General features: G+C 43.6%; 1 protein-coding gene across 1 annotated transcript in view; it reads left to right on the forward strand.

The window, feature by feature from the left end:
• Positions 1–171: 171 nt before the first annotated feature.
• PIBF1 (progesterone immunomodulatory binding factor 1) overlaps positions 172–23,254 on the forward strand; it is a gene marked incomplete at both ends in the record, with an annotated part of 161,532 nt that continues 138,449 nt past the window's right edge. The window contains 4 exons of the mRNA XM_079547492.1: positions 172–423; positions 1,528–1,628; positions 3,914–4,112; positions 10,109–10,228. Of these exons, the coding sequence (XP_079403618.1) occupies positions 172–423; positions 1,528–1,628; positions 3,914–4,112; positions 10,109–10,228 (672 nt within the window). The remainder of the gene's footprint in view (positions 424–1,527; positions 1,629–3,913; positions 4,113–10,108; positions 10,229–23,254) is intronic.

The following is a 23,254-nucleotide window of genomic DNA, read 5'->3' on the forward strand; positions in this document are numbered from 1 at the left end:
AGACCTTCCGTGAGCGTTTTCCTTCGGGGGAGGGGAACGACGCGTGTGGAATTGCGCTTAGCGGTCTCGCTCGGTTCGTTTCCATCACGGTGCAGCGCCTTCGTGGTCTCGATTTCTGCCGTTGGCTCTTCAGGGCGGCTCGTAACTTAAAGAAGCAAACGGCGTAAGAAAATGTCCCGTAAAAGCTCCGGGGAAGGCCGGAAGGCGAACGTCTCCAGCTCCCTGGAGTCGGAGGACATCAGCTTGGAAACCACCGTCCCCACCGACGAGCTGTCCTCCTCCGAGGAGCGGGAGGGCGCGGCGCGGGTCACCAGGCAGCTGATCGAGCGCAAGGAGCTGCTGCACGGCCTGCAGCTGCTGAAGATAGAGCTGTCTCAGAAAAACCTCATGATCGACAACCTGAAAGTGGAATACTTGACCAAGGTCAGAGCTGTTACGTGAATTTTGTCGCGCAATGCTGTTTCTGGTGCTTTCAAGGAGAAGCTTGAGTTCTCAAAAGAGCATCTGTGGGTTGCGTGCTGGAACCCTCGTTAGCCGCTTCTTTAGAAGCTGTGGGTGCCCCATCCCTGGAGGTGCTCAAGGCCAGCTTGGATGGGCCCTGGGCAGCCTGAGCTGGTGGGGGGCAGCCCTGCCCGCAGCAGGGCTTGGAAATCAGTGGTCTTTAATTTCCCCTCCAACAGAGTCCATTCTATGCTTCTTTAATTTGTATTGGTTTTAAATCACAGAAGGAGGGAAAGAGGGATATGGAAGATTTAAATGACTTGGCTGCTGCCTCATTCTTAGGAATGGATGAGGTGGGATCATAGAATCAGAGTGGCCTGGGTTGAAAAGAACCTCAAAGATCCAATAGTTTCAGCCCTTCTGCTGTGGGCAGTGTCACTAGACCAGGCTGCCCAGACCAAACTGGTTTTCTTTAGTTTTTCCACTTCCAAAAACAAAGGAAAAAGATTTTTTTTTTTTCTTTTCAGAAAGAAAAAATGATTAATCACTGATGTGAGCAACTTAACAGGGCTTTTGACCAGAAGTTAGTGAAAGCGAGTAAACCTCATCAGCAGCATTCCTTGATTTGATAGCAAAGGTGTGGCTAAAGTATACTGGCATGCTAATTAATAGTAGGAGGTTTTGTTGTTGTGTACGGTTTCAGTAAAGATGCATGGGATTTTGAAAGGTGTAAAAACTTTGCCCTGCCTGTGTGAGGTTCATGTTTACAACCTTTCATACAGCTGTGGCTTTCCTTAGCTTGTTGACCAAAGTTTAAAGGATAGTTTGAAATCATTTGAATTCAAGTACCTATGTGATCAAAATACATCAGTTCCAGAACTATTTTTTTTTTTTTTTTTAGTTTTGAGTTTTTTAGAGCAAACTCCATATCTTATTTTTCAAAGCTTTAGTGTAATTATAGATTTTGTTATTGTAGAGATCTTTAGTTACTGTACTTTCTAGGGCATTGGGTTCTCTACTTGTGATTTAAAAAAAAAAAATTCTACAAAGAACAAGGTAACTTCATTTTATATTTATACTTCTTAGATTGAAGAGCTAGAAGAGAAGCTGAATGATGCAATCCATCAGAAGCAGCTGTTGTCTTTGCGACTGGATAGCCAGCTGGCATTGCAGCAAGAAGATGCTAGGTATGGCAAGTAACACAAAAACCTTCTTCTTTAATACTTAATCAATGTGAATTCGTGTTAATGAAAAATGATGATCATGAGTTACAGAAATGGGATTTCTATGGCAGATTGTAATAAAATTTCCATTCTAAAGTAAGTTTGAGTTGAGCTCTCCCTGAAACTGAGAGTACAAAGATCACAGAATCACCAAATCACCAAGGTTGGAAAAGACCTTCAAGATCATCCAGTCCAACCATCCACTTATCACCAATAGCACTCACTAAACCATGTCCCTCAACACAGTGTCCAGACATTTCTTGAACACCTCCATGTTCAGTGACTCCACCACCTCCCTGGGCAGCCCATTCCAGTGCCTGACCACTCCTTCAGAAATGTTCTATTTCGTAACGTCCAGCCTAAATCTCCCCTGGCGCAGCTGGAAGCCATTCCCTCTAGCCCTATCACTAGTTACACGAGAGAAGAGGCTGTACCCCAGCTCACTACAACCTCCCTTCAGGTAGTTACAGACTGCAGTGAGGTCTCCCCTGAGCCTCTCTTCTCCAGACTGAACAATCCCAGCTCCCTCAGCCGCTCCTCATAAGGCCTGTGTTCCAGACCCCTCACCAGCTTTGTTGCCCTTCTTTGAACACGTTCCAGGGCCTCAATGTCTTTGTTGCAGTGAGGGGCCCAAAACTGGACGCAGTACTGGAGGTGCAGCCTCACCAGAGCTGAGTACAGGGGGACAATCGCTTCTCTGTTCCTGCTGGCCACTCTTATTTCTGATGCAAGCCAGGATGCCATTGGCCTTCTTGGCCACCTGGGCACACTGTCGGCTCATGTTCAGCCGAGCATCAATCAATACCCCCAGGTCCATTTCCTCTACGCAGTCATCCAGCCACTCCGCCCCAAGCCTGTGGCGTTGCCTGGGGTTGCTGCAGCCAAAGCGCAGGACCCGGCACTTGGCCTTGTTGAACCTCATCCCATTGGCTTCAGCCCAGTGATCCAGCCTGTCCAGATTCCTCTGTAGGGCCTCGATACCCCCAGGCAGATTGATACTGCAGCCTGGATACCTTGGGAAAATAATGTTCAGCACTTCCAGTGAAAATTGCTAGTTGGTCAGAAATGCTTTCCCAGAATGACTTTCTGTTAACAAAGTAAAAACTTACCTTTCTCCTTGCTATTTTGCAACTTTTGAATTCATATATAGCTGAAAATAGACTGGCTAGCAGGCTTTCCCAAGTTACTTTGTCAATTAATTGTTTTAACACCTGTGATAGGTCTGTGAAATACAGCATTATTTAACTGTATCAAGGTACAAAGTACACCAGCTTAGAGTATGTGACGAATTCAAAGCCATATTCTTTAATAAGTTTGGAACAGATTTAATGCTGTGAAGCTAGACTTGGGATTAGTTATAGTAAAGTCTCCCAAATAAGGGTATCTCATTAGCAGAGCAATGTCTGTGTGCCTGTTTGCACAAGGTTGGAATATCTTTGTTTGCCTGTATGCGAATTGGTGAGGAGTGCTCAGTAAAAAAGTGCTAATGTGCAAATTAATCTTAACGGACGCAAAAAGGTTGAACTGCTTTCCTTATTTCTTCATCTCATTGCTGTCTATTACCTGACATCCCCATTTAACAGCATGGTACACTGTATACAGGAGCTGTCCTTCTCTGACTGCTTGGCTGATGTGTAGTTTTCTTAAGGGGAAAAAAAAAAGTCTTGTAATGCTATCAGTTATTTTTTTTTTTAGTTTCAAAGTTTCTTGTTTAAGTTACTTGCTAAATTTTTTTAAAGGACCCCAGCTTTGGATGTTACATGGGGTGGAAATGAAGGGATGTGTCTGAAATAGACCATACTGTGTGTATTCTGAAGGTCAGCGAGATGCACACTGAAGTTAATATGGCTTTATTTGGTTGCTTACCAGTTTCTTGAATTTTGTGTAGAAGTAAATACTGTTTTCTCATATTTTTAACTTTTTAAATTGCCAAATGAAGGCTAACGGGAATTAAAATCATCACATGCTGAGATTGCCACTTCTCAGAATCAGATTGCTGGCGTCGGTGCCTTTGGGCTGTTATCAGCGTAATTTTGCTGAACAGTGTATTGAGCTATGAAGCTCCTGGTTTTACATGAGTGTGCATATACATGTACACAGACATATTTTAACACATGTACACAGTATAGCTAACGTCACTCTACATTTTTCTGTGACATGACCATAACTTACTCCCTAGGCAGAGTATTGTGTTTGTCACTCGTGTTACTCACTACTTTATGTCTTCTGTTTTCAAATCAATCTTAAAGAAAACATCAGGCGCTAATGAGACAAGAAATGGAAACTATTTTATTGAGACAAAAGCAACTAGAGGAAACAAATCATCAGTTAAGGGAGAGGGCTGGAGATATCCGTCGTAGTTTGCGTGACTTGGAATTAACAAAGGATGGCTACGAGAAGCTGAAGTCTCTGCCTGAAGATCAGCTTTCCATCCCAGAATATGTTTCTGTGAGTATTGTGTCCGGCATTGGCTTAAAATACAGCCATGTGGAAGGTCAGACTGGGTTGGAATTAAATTTCTTCATGACAGCTTTATATCTTCCTGTGTTTTGGTTTTGTGGCTAAACAGTGATGAAACACATCAGGGCTTTGGCTGTTGCTGGAAATTGTAAGTTGTTGGGGCTTTGTCTTTCTGCTGCTTTGGCTCTAAAAAGGCCAGGGGTTGGCATGAGGTTGAAAGGGGACACAGCTGGGAAAGGTGACCTGTATTGGTTAAAGGGATATAGTAGTGTCATGCTCAGCAACACAAACTGGAGGAACTGGAGGCAGAGGAGGAAGGTGGGGGATGGTAGCTTCCAAGGTGGCTGTCACTCAGACTGGCTGCTTCTGGGAGGTGATGAGTGACGTCTCAGCATTGCTTTTTTTTCTTTTAAATTCCCCTCCCTCCATTTTTTATTAAACAGTTGAGAAAACTTGACCCCTGAGTTCTCTCTGAGGTCCTCCTGTTCTCCCTCTGTCCTGCTTCAACTGGGAGCAGTGAGCAGCTAAATGGAAATAGGACTGTAGGCTAGGTTCAACCCAGTCCAAGCTATAAATTTCTTCTATTTAAAATCTAGGGGACCTACATATAGCAGAGCCAGGCTACTTGTCTGTTCTTATTCTTCCCAACTAGAAAGGAGATACTTCTGTGCAGACGTGGCATCCTGGCTTGTATCAGGAATGGTGCAGTGAACAGGACTAGGGGAGTCAGTACAGAAAGGACACTGAGGTGCTGGAGCAGGTCCAAAGAAGGGCAACGAGGCTAGTAAAGGGCTTGGAGAATATGCCCTACGAGGAGTGACTGAAGGAACTGGGGCTGTTTAGTCTGGGGAAAAGGAGGCTGAGGGGAGACCTTATTGCTCTCTTCTGATAGCTGAAAGCTGCTTACAGCGAGAGCAGGGCTGGTCTCTTCACACTGGTGACAGGTGACAGGATGAGGGGAAATGGCCTCAAGTTGTGCCAGGGTAAGTTTAGGTTGGATATCAGGAAACACTTGTTTACAGAAAGGGTTGTGAAGCACTGGAATTGGCTCCCCAGGGAGGTGGTTGAGTCACCATCCCTGGATGTATTTAAAAACTGTTTGGATGTGGTGCTCAGGGACGTGATTTAGAGGAGGGTTGTTAGAGTGAGGGCAGTATGATTAGGTTGTGGTTGGACTCGATGACCTTTAAGGTCTTTTCCAACCGGAGCAACTCTGTATTTCTATGATGTGCTTCTGGATCCATGCATTCTAATTGGATTTGAGTAAAGAAGAGAACCTCTTAATGGCATGTTGAATAGAAGTGCTGATTCATTTTATGGAGGTGAAACAAATAAGGTAGTTCAGTTAGATGATGGTAAATGACACACTGATCATCTGGAATACAACAGGCTGAAGGAATTTTTAACTCAGCTTGCCAGAACAAGTTCTGAAAACATCTCTTGTTTTTTTGTTATGCTTTCAACTGGCCGTTTCCAGAAGCCAGACTGTAGCTTAAATTATACTTTCATTATTACATTATTTTAAAAAGTTTGTTAATTCTGGCTCATGTGTCAATACAGAGTCAGTGATGGAACTCAGCTTGCAATGAAAGTACAATGCTTTCATAGATTTTTGGCATGTCCAGAGCATCTTGGCTTGCTTCTGAGAACGCAAAGGGTTTAGGGATGTAAACCTTGATTCGCCAAAGTGTTAGCATTGTACTTATCTATAGAGGTAGTTATTAAGGAAGCTGTAATGATGATCATTCTAAGAAGCTCAGTGCATTAGTTATGTACAAATATTGTGTGAATGATCCTGTTGCTAGATAGAAATCGTAGTAATAGGTATGTACAGTGAAATAAAACCTATTCCTGTTGGCAGAAGGGAGACATTCTTGGGAGCATCTGTTTCAGAAGTTCCAAAATTTATACTTTTGAAAGTGCTAGGAAAACTTCAAGGCTCCAGGTGCTAAAGCAAAAATGATGAGGTCGAGGCCCACTAGGTTACTACTGCCTATTTTCCCTTTAGCCTTCAATATAACTATCTGGAAGTAGTTTGTTGCTGTTGAGTTCTGTGTTGCCATGGTCAACAAAGGAGATTTTTAAACACAAATTAAGTTCCTTGTCAGCTTGCTTGAAGCCAGTGTGCAGAAAGGTTCAGTACTTCAGGAATTGACTGACAGGCAGTTTGAAAGCTGGGCAGAACAGACTCCAGGAGCTGATAACTTGCCAGCTGCTGTAAGCAAAGCTGTCGCAGTACAATCAGTGTGCTTAGATTGTATTAGAGTGCAGGAAAGGGTTCTCAAATACATGAAATGACAGTGGTCAGTAACACTCTTCTGTCCCAGTACCTTTCCTTGTCTCAGACATTCACCTGGCTACTTTGTCTGTGACCAAATACAGTTCTGCTGAAGCCTGTTTCCTCCTTATATGTGTGTCAGTTTGCTCTTTTGAAGAACTCCTGGTTTTTATCCCTTCCCAACGCTGCTCTGCTCCCCTCCCCAGAAGAAAACATTCTAAAGATACGCTGTGGTAAGATGCTGCTTTCTGCTTCTTTTCCCAACTTTTCTTAATGGAATCAAGTGTGAACTTGGCTATGCCACTTAAGAATAAGCGATCACTGAGCTTTCTTGGCAGATCCAGGCACTGGGAGGCTACAAAGCTGTTTTACATGTCCTGTCTATGCATCTAATTGACTTCTAAAGTTTAGGAAAGGGAGGATGCTGAGGGAAAGGCGTAGTTTTTCAGATGTTTTCATCTTTGCTTACCTAAGGAGGAATGATGTGCTTATAAAATTGTGGAATCACCAAGTTTGGAAAAGACCTATGAGATCAGCTACATACCACCAGACAGATACAATTTCAGGTTGCAGTTTTATGCGTAGACAGATAGCAGTCTGTTTATGTTAAGTAAACTTCTCTTGGTGAGAAAAAGTTCTGCTTACAGAAAATTTGAGCAAGAAAGTTCCAGACTTGAAAACCTTTTTTTTTTTTTTTTTTTTTTTTTTTCCCCCCCACTGTTTACCAGCATTAAACTACGCCATATAATTCATCAGCATGCAAACAAATTTATATATAATATCTGTATTAACGTGAAACCAAGTACGCTGGACATACTGCAGGAGTACAGGTTTTTAATGTATAGATCATCTTTTGAATTTTTGACCAGAGTTGAAACGAGTGGGATGTGTATTTCTATGTGTATTTCTCTTTTCTTCCACAAAGGGGCGCAGTAGTGACGTGTTAAAAGAAAGACGGAGCAATGTTTCTCCTGAGTGATGATGACAAAGTGGAAATGTTGATTTAAGCATCTTTCTCTTAAAAAGTGTTGCTTCTTTGTTAAGAACTTGTAAAAACTTTGATTTATGTGGACGTGAAAAGTGAGATTGTATGTAAGAAGTTAGGGGTTTTTATCACATACAAGAGTGATTTTTTTAAGAAACAGTTTATGACAAACATGGGAAGTACTTCAGGCCGCTGAACTGGTGCTTTGCTTGGCAGTTGAATCATAAAACGCGGTGTGTAAAATTGTGAGCATCTTATGCACACACCTGTCGAAATAAATTCAGCTGCCTTTTTGTTTGTTTAAATGAGTCTGTGGGTATGTCTCAGTTCTTCAGTTTAATAAGTTGTTCAGAATGAGCTAGAAAGATAGGTAAATGCTATTTTTTTTCTTCTGAATCCTGAGGGGAAAACAGTTGTTAAAAATGATATTTGTTTTTTTTTTTTTTCTTTTTTTTTCCCCAGTGTCTTTCATTTGCTTAATTATTGCCTCTGCAGCTCACATGCTCTCTTCTTTAAGAAGGCTCTTAACTGAAGCAGCTGTTTTCAGATAACTGCATTTAACAGAAGCTAATTTCCCCTTCTTTTGCACCCTGCTGTTTCTAGCCCAACTATACACTGAGGTGCTGGAGCAGATCCAAAGAGGGGCAATAAGGCTGGTGAAGGGCTTGGAGAATATGCCCTATGAGGAGTAACTGAAGGAGCTGGGGCTGTTTAGTCTGGGGAAAAGGAGGCTGAGGGGAGACCTTAGTGCTCTCTTCTGATAGCTGAAAGCTGCTTACAGCGAGAGTGGGACTGGTCTTTTCTCACTAGTGAGAGGTGACAAGACGAGAGGAAATAGCTTCAGGTTGTGCCAGGGTAAGTTTAGGTTGGATATCAGGAAACACTTCTTTACAGAAAGGGTTGTTAAGTACTGGAATAGGCTTCCCAGGGAGGTGGTTGAGTCACCATCCCTGGATGTATTTAAAAACTGTTTGGATGCAGTGCTCAGGGACGTGATTTAGAGGAGGGTTGTTAGAGTGAAGGCAGTATGGTTAGGTTGTGGTTGGACTCGATGATCTGTAAGGTCTTTTCCAACCTGAGCAATTCTGTGGTTCTGTGATTCTACTTCAAATGGCTACCAGTTGGTGACAACAAACTTGTTTTTCAAGAAGAATAATTTTAGAGGGGAAAGGATTTGATTGAAATTCAGTTATCAGCTTTAGTTGTCATCAGGCTAATTCCTAAATAATCCAGACAGGTGAAAGCTGTAGTCAGTTGGTAGCTGTAGTTAAGACTTAAGTACAGTTAAGCTAGAGAGCAGCATTGCGTGTGGAGTTCTAAAACATTTTCTATAAGGAAGTAGTTGAAGCCTATTGTAGGTCAGAAGTTAGAAGGAACACACAAAACTAATTCTGCTGTTCAGTTTCATGTCAACACAATGTGACTTCACTTTTACATGAGAAAAACTCTTTAAAAATTACAGGGCTAGATTACTCCAAAAATGAAACAGTAATGAAACTGTAAAATAAGATAATGGTATAGAAATAAAATAGCTTCAGTTAGTTCACTTGTAAATGAAAGTAAAATTCATAGTTGCCATTTGGAATTTACAGAATATGAAGGAAAAAGTTACAATACCATTTTCTGAGTCAAATTAGACTGTAATTTTAAAAACCTATTGCTTGTAATATGAACAAAATTAAAGATGTAAGTAAGCTTAGGCATATCAAAGCCTTCGATGCTTCTCATGGTCTCCTGTTTGCAGCAGAACAGAGACCTGCCTTCCTGCATGGAAGCATTTGCTTGCTCTGGAACGCTTCCTTTATCTATGTGTTTTCACTTGTTTTTCTTCTTTAATTGTATGTAAGGCAAAATGTTGAGGGATGGGAGGGGAGGAGCAATGCAGTAATTTTTGCATGAAAATAATGCTTGGTGTTCTATTCACCCCCCAAAAGAAATACTTTTAGGTATTGAGTTAACATGGAGGTTACAGTAGGAGCGAGGGCGTAACGTCATAAAATCTCTTTCTTCATTGTTTTATGCTTTGTTTTTCACTACTGTGTTTTTATTACTCTGTTTTGTAGTGTTCTTGTTCAGTAAAAGCATTTTAGGAAAGTTTTATAGCTGTGAGATTTTCTTTTTTATATGAGACTGTGCCTGTGACTGGAGTGGGATGGGTGAAGGAAGGAATATGTGGGACAGGTTGTTAGAAAATCCTTTTAAAAGAGTTTTGTTCAGATAAGATGTAGTTCTACAGGAGCTGAAACCAAAGCTTTCCAGTTGCTTCAGTTAGAATGCATGTCACAAAACCCAAACATACTAGTAGTATGGTTCTGTAAAGCAGCTGAACCCATAGTGCAACCTGTTGTGTTGATATTGTGTGGGGGGTGCTCTGTTGTTTTTTTTTCCCTGGATGTTTGCTGTGCCCACTTCTACACTTGCTCTTTCTTTTTCTTTGATGAAGAAGGAGCAGACTTAGCACACTGAGCTGTCAGAAAGCAAAACTAATCTCTCTTCTTTGCTTCACACCCCACAAAAACGTAGCTTGGTTCAGGGAGCTTAGAAGTTAAGCTGGTAAATTGCTAGTCAAAGGCTCTAGAGTTGCCACAGGTGGGTGTGGGACCTCGTGTTCACCTATGACCTGTAGCTTTTAGTAAGCAGCCTTACTGAGAGCTGCCTCAGTTGAAAAGAAATGTGTATTTTTGCCAGTCTTTGTTTTGAATATGTATCCTGTTCTTTTAGATTCGATTCTATGAAGTGGTCCATTCCTTAAGAAAAGAGCTGGGAGATCTACAGATGAAGAAGGACACGTTAACAGAAGAAGTAAGCGAATACAAATCCCAGCTGAAGGCTCTAACAGAGGTCTGTGCATTCTAATCATCTCAATTAAAAAACTGTAAACATGAATTATATGCCAAAATGGTTGCATTTATGTGCTTCAGCATTATTTTGTGTTCACCTCTGATCATGTCTGAGACTGGAATAATGATGTTACTTGGGATTTGCATGAGCATTTTCATTCAGTGTGCCTTTCTACTGTGCTCTGACTTGCTTAATTCTATAGGAAAATTTCAGGCTTCTGATATTTAACTGGCATTCATGTAAGATTTTGTTGCAGGGATTTATTGACGTGGTAGTTGATACATTTCTTGGTTCAGACCTTCCTTTAATACAGACATTTCTCTATTGCTATAATCCACATGATGGAGCTATCCACCTTTCCCACAGCTTTATTTTTCAGATGTCAAAGCTTACTGCAGTTTTCTTCTGACACTTTTGAGAAGGCACTAGAATGTTACCTGTGTTAAGTTGAAGTGGTTTTATTCAAATGCTTGTACGCTGTTTGCTTAATCATGCTTAAATATTGGAAAATAATTAGTGGGACTGAATAATGTCTTTAAAGAAGAAAAGGTAAGGAAAAAGATCAGGATGTTGAAATGTCACCAGGGACAAAGCTTTGTTTTGTCAGTTGTGAATAAGAACGAGTCTGTAGGACTCATTTCCATTTCTCTGAAACCTTATTTCCAAGGATTCAGATAGGATGGCTTGATACGTTTTGAAGAATTTGTAGAGTTAGGCTTTGTTATTGTTTACTGGGAAAAAAAAAAAAAAAAAAGCAAGTCTCCTCTCTGTCCCTTCTGCATAGAGATGACATATTTTAGATATTTAATGAAATGTGGCCTCATTCAGCATATCTGGGGACATAAGAGTATTTTGTTTGTAGCAAGCTCAGCTTCAACCAAATGATGAGTACTGCTGTAAGCAGGTATCTCAGGTTGTTTCAGATCATAAGGTGAGAGGAACATCAAAATGTGAGACTGCTTCAGAATCTCATTGTTAGTGAACCGAACCTAATTTACATAAACATCTCTTGCAGGATACTAATGAATGTACTGTTTGGGTAGCCTTGTCACTTGAGCTCCTTTGGTAAGGTCAGATGTTAATACAAGAAAACTTGTCAACAGGAAATAAAGCATTGTTTCATTCCAAGTGTTACTTCAGCTTTCCAACCTTCTTTTTCTACTTTCATGTAGTAAAAAATTCTAGTCTATCTAGCCAGAAAAGAATTCAGGAAGTCTAAAGCAAAATCCAAAGTTGTCCAATCTGTTCTGCCAACTCTATGAAAACATGAAACAAATTCATCAAATGAGACAACTATTGCCTCACATTAGCTATGTTGTGTTGTGACAGAAAGTCTGTAGTGCTTTAATTTCATCAAGGATGTGAGCTGTAGTTTAAGTCTATGGTACTGCAATGTGAGACGTGAAAGACACATAGAATGTATTTTTCCTCTTCTCATGATCCTTCATATTACTTCTTAGTTGGAAAGCAAAACAGGGTAGTTCTTTTCTCTGAAAAGTACTTGCAGACTTGCTGTGCCTGAATGTTTTTTTTCATGAAGTCAGGTCTTCAGATCCACTAAATCTTTTCTAGACTTGCTGCCATGTTTTTGGGGGTTGCTGTTATTCTTAGAAAACGAGCTTACTTGGCACAATAGATCTAGCCTTACACAGAAGTAAGTACTGGGAAACTCAGTATAGTTGCTTGGTGTTGTAACTTCTCAGTTAACAGTGTGCAAAAATCCAGCTGCACCAGCTATCGTTTGCTTCTGTAAAACTGGAATTGTTATTGTAGCCTCATAAAAGAACTAATTTTGTAAGACTTGTTAAATCCGTATGTTCTTTGTCTCTAGGCAGTTCATAAAGTCATTTGTAATACAACAACTTTTATTTCTGACTTCATTAGATAAAAGTCACCTTTCATGTACCTGCACCTGTATCTCTTAGGTATACAAAAACACTTTGTACAGAAGGAGCAGAAGGTTTTAAGTGTGTACAGCCTCTGTTAGCAGTAATTTAATCCTTGGTATGTGGAGCAGTAAGACTACTAAAATTCTACAGCTTTGTTAGAAATTTCTCTTGTTGACTGCCTGTTGCTGCTCTGAGTTAGCACTTAATCGAAGCCTGCTGAATCTGTAGGGCAGGCCCAGTAGGGTGGAAAGCTGCTTCTGACAACTGGTAGCAGAAGAAAAGTGTGCAAAAAGTGCTCTTGAACACTGGAATATACTTAATAGCTTTTGACACAGCTAGTGTCAAAAGATCTTTGCCTCTTTCTTGTTATTAAATTCTGCAGTTCTGCCGCTGTTCATGGCTACTGATTGTGCAGTTCCTCTGATTCCAGGATCATCGTCAGCAGTCATAGGAGGGAGGCAGTGGAACTTGCAGAAGTGACATTCTTGTATTTCAGTGCTGATGGATCTGTTACCAGATGTATGGTATGGGCTTTTTCAGTCCTCCTTTTCTGGTGCTCTGACAGTGTCACTGCTGCCTTTGGAGGTACAGATTAAAAAAGAAAGTCCATGGGTAGAGTTGTATTGCCAGGAGCTTCCCAGAAACAGAACCAGCTCCTGGTGTGGGTATTGCCACGTGTACTATTTTCAGTCCTGTGTTTCCGGAGTGCTTAGAACCTGAACTCAAACAGATGTAATTTGCTACTGGCTCTGTCTCTCAAGGCTCAGAGAATCTGAGAAGGAAATGGTGCTTTTCTTTTTAGCTCTACGAGGTTAAGTATTGCTTTCTTCATTTTGGCTATGTATCTTGACAATGTTTTCCTGGAATTCAGTCTTAATATAGTTTTATCAGGGCTTTCTTCTTGTGTTTATATATATATATATATATATATATATATATATATATATATATATTTATATTTATATATTTATATACACACACACACACACACATATATATATATATATATATATATTTATATATATATATATATTTTTTCTTTTTCCTGTAGTGTTGCCTTCAGGACTTGGAATCAAATTTATAGTTTGACTGTTATCTAAAAGCTTTATTAGCTGAAAGACAAAGCTGAATGCATGTAGGGCAAAGATCTCTTCTAAGACCTTGTCTCTGAATCAGGATTACTAGCTGTCAGGTTTTACTAGACAAATCTAATAATTTTATGGTGATAATGTTTCCTATCTGAAGGAAGAATGTTTCTATAGCCTTCAAAGAATGTACTACCCTATTGCATTCAAAGGGTCAGTTGGCACTAGATGTATCTGTGTTGTAAAATTGAGGCTCCTATTGCTACCCCAGAAAGACTGTTTCCTAAGATTTCTTCTGAAGTTTCACATCTGTAATTAAAGGCAGCACACTGGAAGCTTTCCCCAGTTCACTTCCCTTTCCCATTCTTTCATGCAGTGCTTTAATTACCTGGCCTCTACATTGTTCTCTGGAAAAGGCAGATAAGGCTTCAGTTCTAGGTCACATGTATGTCTCTCTTTCTCTTAATTATTATTTATACTTATGTTGTACAGTAAAAAAAATGCCAAGAAAAATATTCTACCAAAAACTGTTAGCTTAGGGCAGTAGGTTAACATTTTGAAGTCTCAAGAAAACACATGTATTTATGAAAATTGTCTTTTCAGTCCAGTGTTTTTCTATTTCCTTGGCTGTACAGCTGTGGCTATTATAGAATGCTAGGCATTGCTCTTGAGGACTAAAAGAGCTTTTTTAGTCTCCAATGCGGTGATCCCAATGAACCATTTCTCCTGAGAGCATTTCAGTGAAGAGTAGATATTCATCAGCTCAGATGCAGAGAAAAAGTACTGTTGTGCTCTTCAACATTTCCATCAATAACATCAATGATGGGCTCAAGTGCACCCTCAGCAAGTTTGCTGATTGACACCAAACTGAGTGATGCAGTAGACACATGAGAAGGAAGTGAAGACATCCAGATGGACCTCAAGAAACTCAAAAGATGGGCGCATGTGAACCCTGTGAGGCCTTGGCACAGCAAAGGGCAAGGTTTTGCACTTGGGCTGGAAGAATCCCAGGCATCTATACAGACTGGAAGGAACGCTCCTTGAGAGTAGCCCTGCAGAGAAGGACCTTGGGGTCCTGGTGGATAAAAAACTGAACATGAGCCAGGAGCGTGCTCTTGCAGCTCAGAAAGCAAATGGATGCTGGGTGGCCAGCAGGGACAGGGAGGTGATTGTCCCTCTCTACTCTGCCTTGGTGGGGTGCCATCTGGAGTACTGCGTCCAGGTCTGGGGCCCCCAATACAAGAAAGACAGGAAGCTGGAGAGTGTCCAGAGGAAGGCCACAAAGATGATCAGAGGGCTGGTGCACCTCCCTTACGAAGACAGGCTGAGGGAGCTGGGCTTGTTCAGCGTGGAGAAGAGAGGGCTTTTTGGCAAGGTACTCCACAAGGAGCAGATGCATTCTGCAGGGCAGCAGGGAATTGCCTCGGCTGTTTGAGGGGCAGACCTGTCAGGGAGCAGCTGACTTTGTTCTCTGCTGTAATCTGATGCTAAGGGGGTGGAGCCAGGAGCAGCGGTGGACCAATCCCATGAGTATTTAAAATCTGCCTCTAGGGAGCGCTGTGAACAGGGTGAGCAAACAGGGCAAGGCGTGGCAGTTTGCGCAGGGCAGGAGAGCAGGGCATAGTATCTCTGCCCACTAGTAGACCGGCCATCTATCTGGTACCTCCCCAACAGTATATGGTTGATCTTTTCCAACCTGAGCAATTCTGCGATTCTATATCTTGCAATGGTCTCCACCAGGCAGAAAGTCTGGTGAGAAAGAAGATGGCAATTCAGAAAGTCCCTGCCTGAAGAAGTGGCAGTTCAAGTCTCTGGCTCCAGCAAGTCTATTACTACCAGAGAAGGGAGGCAGGGACTCCACCTATGTGAGGTGTGAGCAGGTGGGTGACCTGCTCAGCATAGTGGCTGTACTCAAGGAGGAAGTGAGAGATTAAGAAGTAACAGAGAGTGTGAGCAGGTGACAGACTTGTAACTCTCTGCGAGACAGACACTGGCAATATTCACTAGACAGTGGTGGACCCCCTGCCCTGCCATTGCTGAGCAGAGTGACACAATTTGAGAGGAGGAGTGGAAATGGGTCATGACTCAGCGATGTAGACAAACTCCATCCTGACCATCCTCGCTTCCCCAGGTGCCTCTGCAAAATAGGTTTGAGGCCCTGGAACTTGAGGGAGAGGTGAAAGAGGTTGCAGTGTGAGGTCCACTCACTAGGCTGTCTCAAAGCAGTCGACTCCACATCTCAAGACTGCCTCCGTACAGAAGGACAGAAGGGTGGTTGTCATAAGCGACTCCTGGCTGAGAAGATTGGAGGGCCCTTTATTTCTGCCTGGCCCTACCCTTGGGGACGTGTACTGCCTCCCTGGGGAACGGGTCAGGGATATCTCTAGGAAACTTCCTGGTCTGATTCACTCTCTGATTATTATCCTTTATCTACAGTTCAGGCCAGCAGTGATGAAGTTGCTGAGAAAATCCTGAGAACTATCAAAAAGGACTTCATGGGAATGGAGTGGGTAGCTGATGGAGCGGGTATGCAGGTGTTTTCTTCTATCCCTTCAGTGGTGGGGAAGGATACTGAGACAATCAGGAAAACCCACCTCAGAAAATGGCTTAGAGGTTGGTGCAAACACAAGGATCTTGATTTTTTTGACCATGGGACAATTTATTCTGCACTTGGCATGATGTCTACAGATGAAACTCACCTGTTTCCAAGGGGTCAAAGGATCATGGCCCAGGAACTGGTGGGACTCACTGAAAGGTCTTCAAACTAGGTATGACGGGGGAAGGGGACAAAATAAGGACCAGTGGGGTTGAGCGGGTAGTTTAAGGGTTTACCCCAAATTTGATGTCTGAAGAGGGTGGAGTACAAAGGCATGGAGAAAGGCATGGGGATGCTGTTTGTTCTAGGGGATCCTGGATCCTCTAGAAAGCTGGTGAGATGGAAAGCCCAGTGGTAATGCCTTTATACCTATGCTGGGAAATAAGCAGGAAGAGTTGGAAACCGTGAAGCACTTGGAAAATTATGACCTTGCTGCTGTTATGAAAACACGGTGGGATGACTCCTGTAACTGGAATACCATGATTGAGGGGTATCAGCTCTTTAGAAGGTATAGTCTAGGTAGGAGGGCTGGGGGAGTTGCCCTCCATTGAGGGCAAAGGCAGGTTAGACTGTGAGGAGCTAATTCTGAGAAACAGTGCGGAACAGGCTGAAAGCCTTTGGGTTAGAATTAGGGATAAGACTAATAAAGGCCATTGGTGATACGGGTATATTACAGACTGCCTGATCAAGGAGAGCCTGTTGACAGGGCCTTCTTGCTTCAGTTGCAGGAGACATCATGCTCACAGGCTCTGTTCCTGGTGGAAGACTTGAATCATCTGTGTATCTGTTGTAAAAACTACAAGTTTTTGTGAGCTGCAAAAGATCCAGGAGACTCCTGAAATCCACTGATGATAATATTATGGTTTAGGTACTGGACAAACCAACCAGAGGCAAAGCATTGCTGGACCTGCTGCTCACCAATGCGGAGGAGATCATTAAAGGTGTTATGGTTGGAGGCAGCCTGGGCTGCAGTGACCGTGCCCTGGTTGAGTTTGTGATCTTGAGGAATGTGGGCCTGGCGAAGCATGGGATCAGGACCCTGAACAGCCCTGAAGAGCGAACTTTGGGCTATTTAAGGAATTGTTGGCCGAAATCCCCTGGGATTCTGTCTTTAAAAACAAAGATGCTGAGGAAAGCTGGCTGCTCTTGAAGGATGCCTTCCAGAGAGCAGAAGAGCTCTCCATCCCTCTGAATATGAAAGCAGGCAGAGGAGGCAGGAAAGCGGCATGGCTTAGCAAGGACCTGCTGGGCAAACTGAGGGCGAAGAAAGGTACATACAGGTTTTGGAAGCAAGGGCATGTCAGCTGGGAAGAATACAGGGATGCCATCTGGACTTGCAGACATGGGATCAGGAAAGGCGCTGCACAGGCAGAACTGATCTTGGCAAAGGATGTGACAAACAATATGTGATGTTCTACAGGTACATTGGCCAGAAGAGACAGGCTAAAGCGAGAGTACCTCCTTTGGTAAACGTAAAAGGAGAGCTGTCTTCAACAGCTGTGGAGAAGGCTGATGTACTGAATGAATTCTTTGCCTTGGTCTTCACTGGCAGCCAGGATTCCAATATTTTTCGCATCCCTGTGCCCAGCATCCCTAAACCTCTATGTGGGGACTGGGACAGTAAATCCCCCCCCCCCCCCCCCCCCACTGTAAGGGCAGCGCAAGTCCAAGACCGCTTCATGGGACTGAATGTGTACACATCTATGAGGCCAGATGGCGTGCATCCCAGGGTTCTGAAGTAGCTGGCTGAGGTGGTTGCCAAGCTGCTCTGCATCATATTTGAAAAGCTGTGGCTGTCAGGTGAGGTCCTGAGTGACTGGAGGAAGGGTCATGTCAATCTCATTTACAAAAAAGGGAGTAAGGAGGATCCGGGGAACTACAAGTCTGTGAGTCTCACTCTGTTCCTGGGAAGGTAGTGGAACAGATCTTCCTGAATGGCGTGCTTGATCACATGAGGAAGGAGTGTGTGATCCAAGACAGCCAGCACAGCTTCACCAGGGGAAGGTCATGCCTAACCAATCTGGTGGCCTTCTACAATGGAGTGACAGCATTGGTGGCCAAAAGGAAGGCAACCAATGTCATTTACCTGAACTTGAGCAAGGCCTTTGACATTGTCTCCCACCACATCCTCATATCCAAATTAGAGAGATGTGGATTTGATGGGTGGACCACCTGATGGATAAGAAATTGCTTTGAAGGCTGCAGGCAGAGTGTGGTCGTCAATGGTTCTGTGTCCAGGTAGAGGCTGATAACAAGCAGTATCTCCCAGGTATCTCCCCAGTCTTGGGACTGGTACTCTTTGACATCTTTATCAATGACATAAATATTGGAATTAAGTGCAACCTCAACAAGTTTGCTGATGACACCAAGCTGAGAGTGGGTGACACGGTGGACGGAAGGGATGCCGTTCAGAGGAACCTGAAAGATGGGCCCGGATGAACCTAACGAGGTTCAACACAGCAAAGTGCAAGGTTTTACATTTGGGCCAGAGGAATCACAGGTATTTATACAGACTGGAAGGAGCAAACCTTGAGTAGCCCTGCAGAGAAGAACTTAAAGGTCCTGCTGGATAAAACACTGAACATGAGCCAGCAGAGTGCTCTTGCAGCTCAGAAAGCAAATGGTATCCTGAGCTCCATCAGAAGGGGGCAGCCAGCAGGGACAAGGAGGGTGATTGTCCCTCCCTATTCTGCCCTTGTGAGGCCCCAGCTGGAGTACTGCATCGAGGTCTGGGATGCCCAATACATGAAACATGTGGAGCTGATGGGAGGGGTCCAGAAGAGGACCATAAAGATGATCAGGGGACTGGAGCACCTCCCCTACAAAGACAGGCTGAGGAAGTGTCAACAGTTTACAGACTGGTTTGGCGCAGTTCTGTGACTAGCAGAGCATAAGTATCTGCAGATCCACACCTCCAGAAAAAGGGATAAGGGAAAAAAGGTAGAGAGATGGGCCCCAAAACAAAAAAGCAGCAACAATCTTAGAAACAAACTAATTTACCAAATAAGGTATCTGAATGCAAGATAATGCACTGTAATGCATTATAACTAGAATCAGAGCAAATAAAACAAATATAATGAGAGAGTATCTGAAAGCTTAAGGCCTTACGCTAATGCTGAGGCTATGCATGTGGTCAGGAGGAGCAGCAGGGAGGAAAGCCAAAAAATGGCAGGTCAGCTGATCTATGAAAGCTTTTATCCCCTCTGTGAACACAAAGTCCTCTATAGTATGTAGTTGTTCTTCTCATCCAGACAGGTGCCTGGAACTGGAGCATTAACTCTTTTAACTCCCAGTGCACTACATGACGTTATGGTATGGAATACCAATAACTAAAAATCATAATACCATGACAACAAGGCTGCGGGGTGACCTTATTGCAGCCCTCCTGTACCTAAAGGGAGCCTACAAACAGGAGGGGAGTCAATTCTTAATAATGGTAGAGAACGGCAGGACAAGGTGAAAGGGTTTTAAGTTGAAGGAGGGACAATTTAGGTTGGATATCAGGGGGCAGTTCCTAACCAAGAGACTGGTGAGATGCTGGAAAAGGCTGCTCAGAGAGGTTGTGGATGCTCCATCCCTGGAGGTGTTCAAGGCCAGATTGGATGGGATCCTGTATAATCAATGAATATATGGATGTTATAATTAAGAAATATACTGGAAAGTTAGGCTAAACATGTTATCACAATAAAGAACAACGGATGGAAAGCTTACTCTTATCCTGGGCTCACTGAGAAGACTCCAAGAGGAGCAATCTCCAAAAGAGATCCTTTCCCACTGCTAGTAAGATCTTAAATGGAATCTAGTAGAGATGGAGCCAGGCTTCACCCCCTCCAATAGCAGAGGAGAATTGTTTTCACCTGTGCTCCCAGGGTTGACTCATTGTTTGCCTCAGGTGGTCAATCAGAGGTTCAAGCCATGATTCAGTAGTTCCCATACACTCCACCCCTTCACGGCATGAACCAATGATTGAGTTGACTAAAGGAGAAGCTTTAATACAGAGATCTGATGCATTGCAACTCTTAGGCAATTTCCATCCCAACGCATGTTGATACATTTCAAGGTGAGTGACAGTCGGTGAATGTTCATATTCCTTTATGGGCCAGTGCTCGATGATGTTACTTGGAGGCATGTGGTCGTGAGGTGCAGGTCCGTCCTATGCTCCATCAGTCCCATGTAGACTGTCACCAGGTTTTGCACGTGATCTGACAGTAACACTGGAATGCTTTGACAGCATTTCGTTCTTTCCAGTGATCCTGAAGGCTCGAAGACTCACAGGGAGTAATACAGATGTTTCAGAGGTACCAGGAGGGGAAGGTCTGCTCTCCAGGGCAAGATTCAGGCGTATTTCTATCCTGGGTCAATACTTCAGCTTGTACTGGGGCATGTCCCGGCTGTCTGTACCACAACCAGATGTCTGCAGCTGCATAACTACATCAGGCACCAAAGGGGGTGTCTTGATCTGCCATAGGGACATGATGGGGGTCCCTTTAGCAATGAAGATTGGAGTGTTGACCACAGTATTAGTAGGCCATGTACCTATTACTGGAGGGACTACCAAGCCTCCCACCTCCAACAATCTCCCCCAAGGTGCAAGTAGGCCACAGCACTTTGGTCCTACCTGCACCTTCCAAGGCCATTTGATCCTATGGGTACCTGGATCTAAATTCTCAGGGGCAGGGAACAGAAGATTATTTTCTTTGCCAATGTGGGGTCTTACCTGATGATCAGTGCCCATAATTTGGATCCTAAGCAGGGAGGCCCATGTTGTCTGTAACATTTCAGGGCCCTGGGTCTGCCGTCTTGGGATCTGCAGGGACTGGGAATCTGTCTTCAGGGCAGCCTTAAGAACAGTGCTGTAATGTTCAATGAGGCCTGCCCCCATTGGATTATATGGCAGGTGGAATTGCCATTCGATGTTATTTTCTTCTGTCCAGTGCTGTATCGTTGCACCAGTAAAATGAGTCCTGTGGTTGCTTTTGATGACTTGAGGTGTCCCATAGTCAGGCATCAGTTTAGTAAGTGCCTTGATAGTATATGCCTGGTTTGCTTTCGGTACTGGATAGGCTTGCAGTAGCCCACTTGCGGTATCAATGCAGGTCAGGGCATATCTCCCTCCTCCGACTGAGGGAGGGGTCCTGATGTAATCAACCTGCCATTGCTGGAGAGGATTGTATCCTATAGCAAGGTGGGCTGTTGTTTCAGGCAACAATCTCGGTCTCATCTCAGAGCAAGAGTTGCAATCCCAGCATGCCTGGATGATGTCAGGTAGTTGTATGGGCAGTCCCCATGCTTTAGCAGCTGCCCACATTGTCTTTTGTCCCACATGCTGTAACTTCTGGTGATGTTCTCAGATTGTGAATTCTCAATCCATCAAGCTTGGGCCAGCATGTCAGCTTCATCATTTCCCGGTGACTGTAAGGGCTGATGACCAGAAACATGGTAGACACATACAGTCCTGTATTTAACGGCATTCCATGTGTCTAACCACTGGTCTTTGCCCCAGATTGGTCAGGCGTGGATAGTCCATTCCTGGGTGGCCCACTGTGTAATCCAAAGTGAGCCCCTGGTATACAGCCCAACTATGTGTACAGATATTCAGGATACCATCACTGGGTTGCTTGGTTATAAACATCCACACAGCTTGCAGTTCTGCCCATCTGCAGGCATCTTCAGGATAGGATATTTTCTCTCCTGAACGGGACTCTTCTCTGGTGGAGCAACCAGTGTTTCTTTTGGTGCATCACAGTGATATGTCACTGGGCTTAGGATCTTCTGGAGTTCTTCTTTTAATGATGATGAGGACAGACTACTCCTTTCGCTGAAGTAGGTGACCCATCGTGCCACTGTTTGTGCTTGGGCCACCCCTATCTTAGGAAGGTGGGTCAGATCTTTCACCCGCCCATGAATCGGCAGAGTGGTCTTAACTATGATTTCAGCTGTTTGAGTTATCAGCTCTACTGCCTGTAATGCAGAGTAGGCAGCCAGTAACTGTTTCTCAGTCATCGTATATCTTTCTTCTGCTCCACGCCAGACCTGAGCCAGAAACCAATGGGAGTCTGAACAGAACTCTGGCATTGCCACAGGCCCCAACCAAAGCCATCTTGAGTAACGTCAACGTCCAACTCGGCTGGGAGGGTAGGATCAAATATACCCAATGCCTGGGCTTGTTTAACTGCCAGTTTTGCCTTTTGGAAAGCGTCCTGTTCTGTTTTCCCCCAGTCCCATTAGCTGCCCCTTTTTGTGAGTCTGTACAGTGGCCTTAGCAGCTGAACTAGGCGAGGTATAAAGGAACGCCAGTAACCCAATATACCTAGAAACTCTTGCAGCTGCTTTGGTGTTGGAAGAACTGGGAACGCCTGAACCTTATCTATGACAGCACTGGGTAATACTTTGATCTTTCCTGACCAAACCACTCCCAGGACTTTTACGGACAGGCCCAGACCTTGCACCTTCTGAGGATTTATGGCCCATCCTCTCTGTTGCAAATAGACAGTTAATGAATCTGCTGCCTGTCCTACCACCTCCAGTGAGTCTGATGTCAACAGGAGAAAATCAGTATCGTGATATAAGATAACATCATCAGTTGTTTTCCAATTAGCCAGGTCACACGTCGCTAGGTTATGACAGTATGTCGGCAAATGCACGTACCCTTGTGGCAGGATCTGAAAGGTCCACGGCCTGCCTCTCCACATAAACGCAAACTGATCTTGCGATTCTTCAGCAATTGGGACACTGAAGAACGCGTTTGCTAAATCTAGGACACAATGATAGGTTTTTACCTCCCTACTTAATGTGTCCATTAGGGAGGCAATATTGGGTACAGCTGGATGAATAGGCAGCATGACCTTATTTAATTCTCTGTAATCCACCATCATTCTCCACGTGCCATCCGACTTTTGCACTGGCCATATGGGGGGAGTTATGTGGGCTGTGAGCAGGTCTTATAATGCCCACTTTTTCTAATTCCTGCACCATTCTCGATATTTCATGTCCACTCAGGAGGCTATACTGTCTTACACTGGTAATCTGGCACGGTTTTGGCAGGTAAATAGGTCCATGTTTCGCATGGTCTCTTAATACTGCCTGCACCGTCCAGATACTAGTACATCTCTAAGTCTGAACTCTCCCACAGTTGTCTGGAAAGCCAGATCCTACAGAATATCTATGCCCATGATGTATTCCTGGAGTGAGGCAATAGACACTTTATACTCCCGGGGTGGGAGATGCCCAACCCCCAATTTCAGTCATGTTTGGGTGACAGGAATAGTCTCTCCCCCAAAACCACCAACCATCACTCTGTCTCCATCAGATTTACTCGGATCTCTTTAAATAATTGATGTTTCTGTTCCAGTGTCCACTGACTCCATAACTCTGAATATTTTTTCAGGACCAATAAATTTGAGAATTTGACCATATCAGGGCCATCAAATGTAACTTCATAAATTGCTTCCCTTAT

The sequence above is a fragment of the Tetrao urogallus genome, assembly GCF_951394365.1.
Source record: "Tetrao urogallus genome assembly, chromosome: 1".
In the NCBI taxonomy this organism is placed as follows: domain Eukaryota; kingdom Metazoa; phylum Chordata; class Aves; order Galliformes; family Phasianidae; genus Tetrao; species Tetrao urogallus.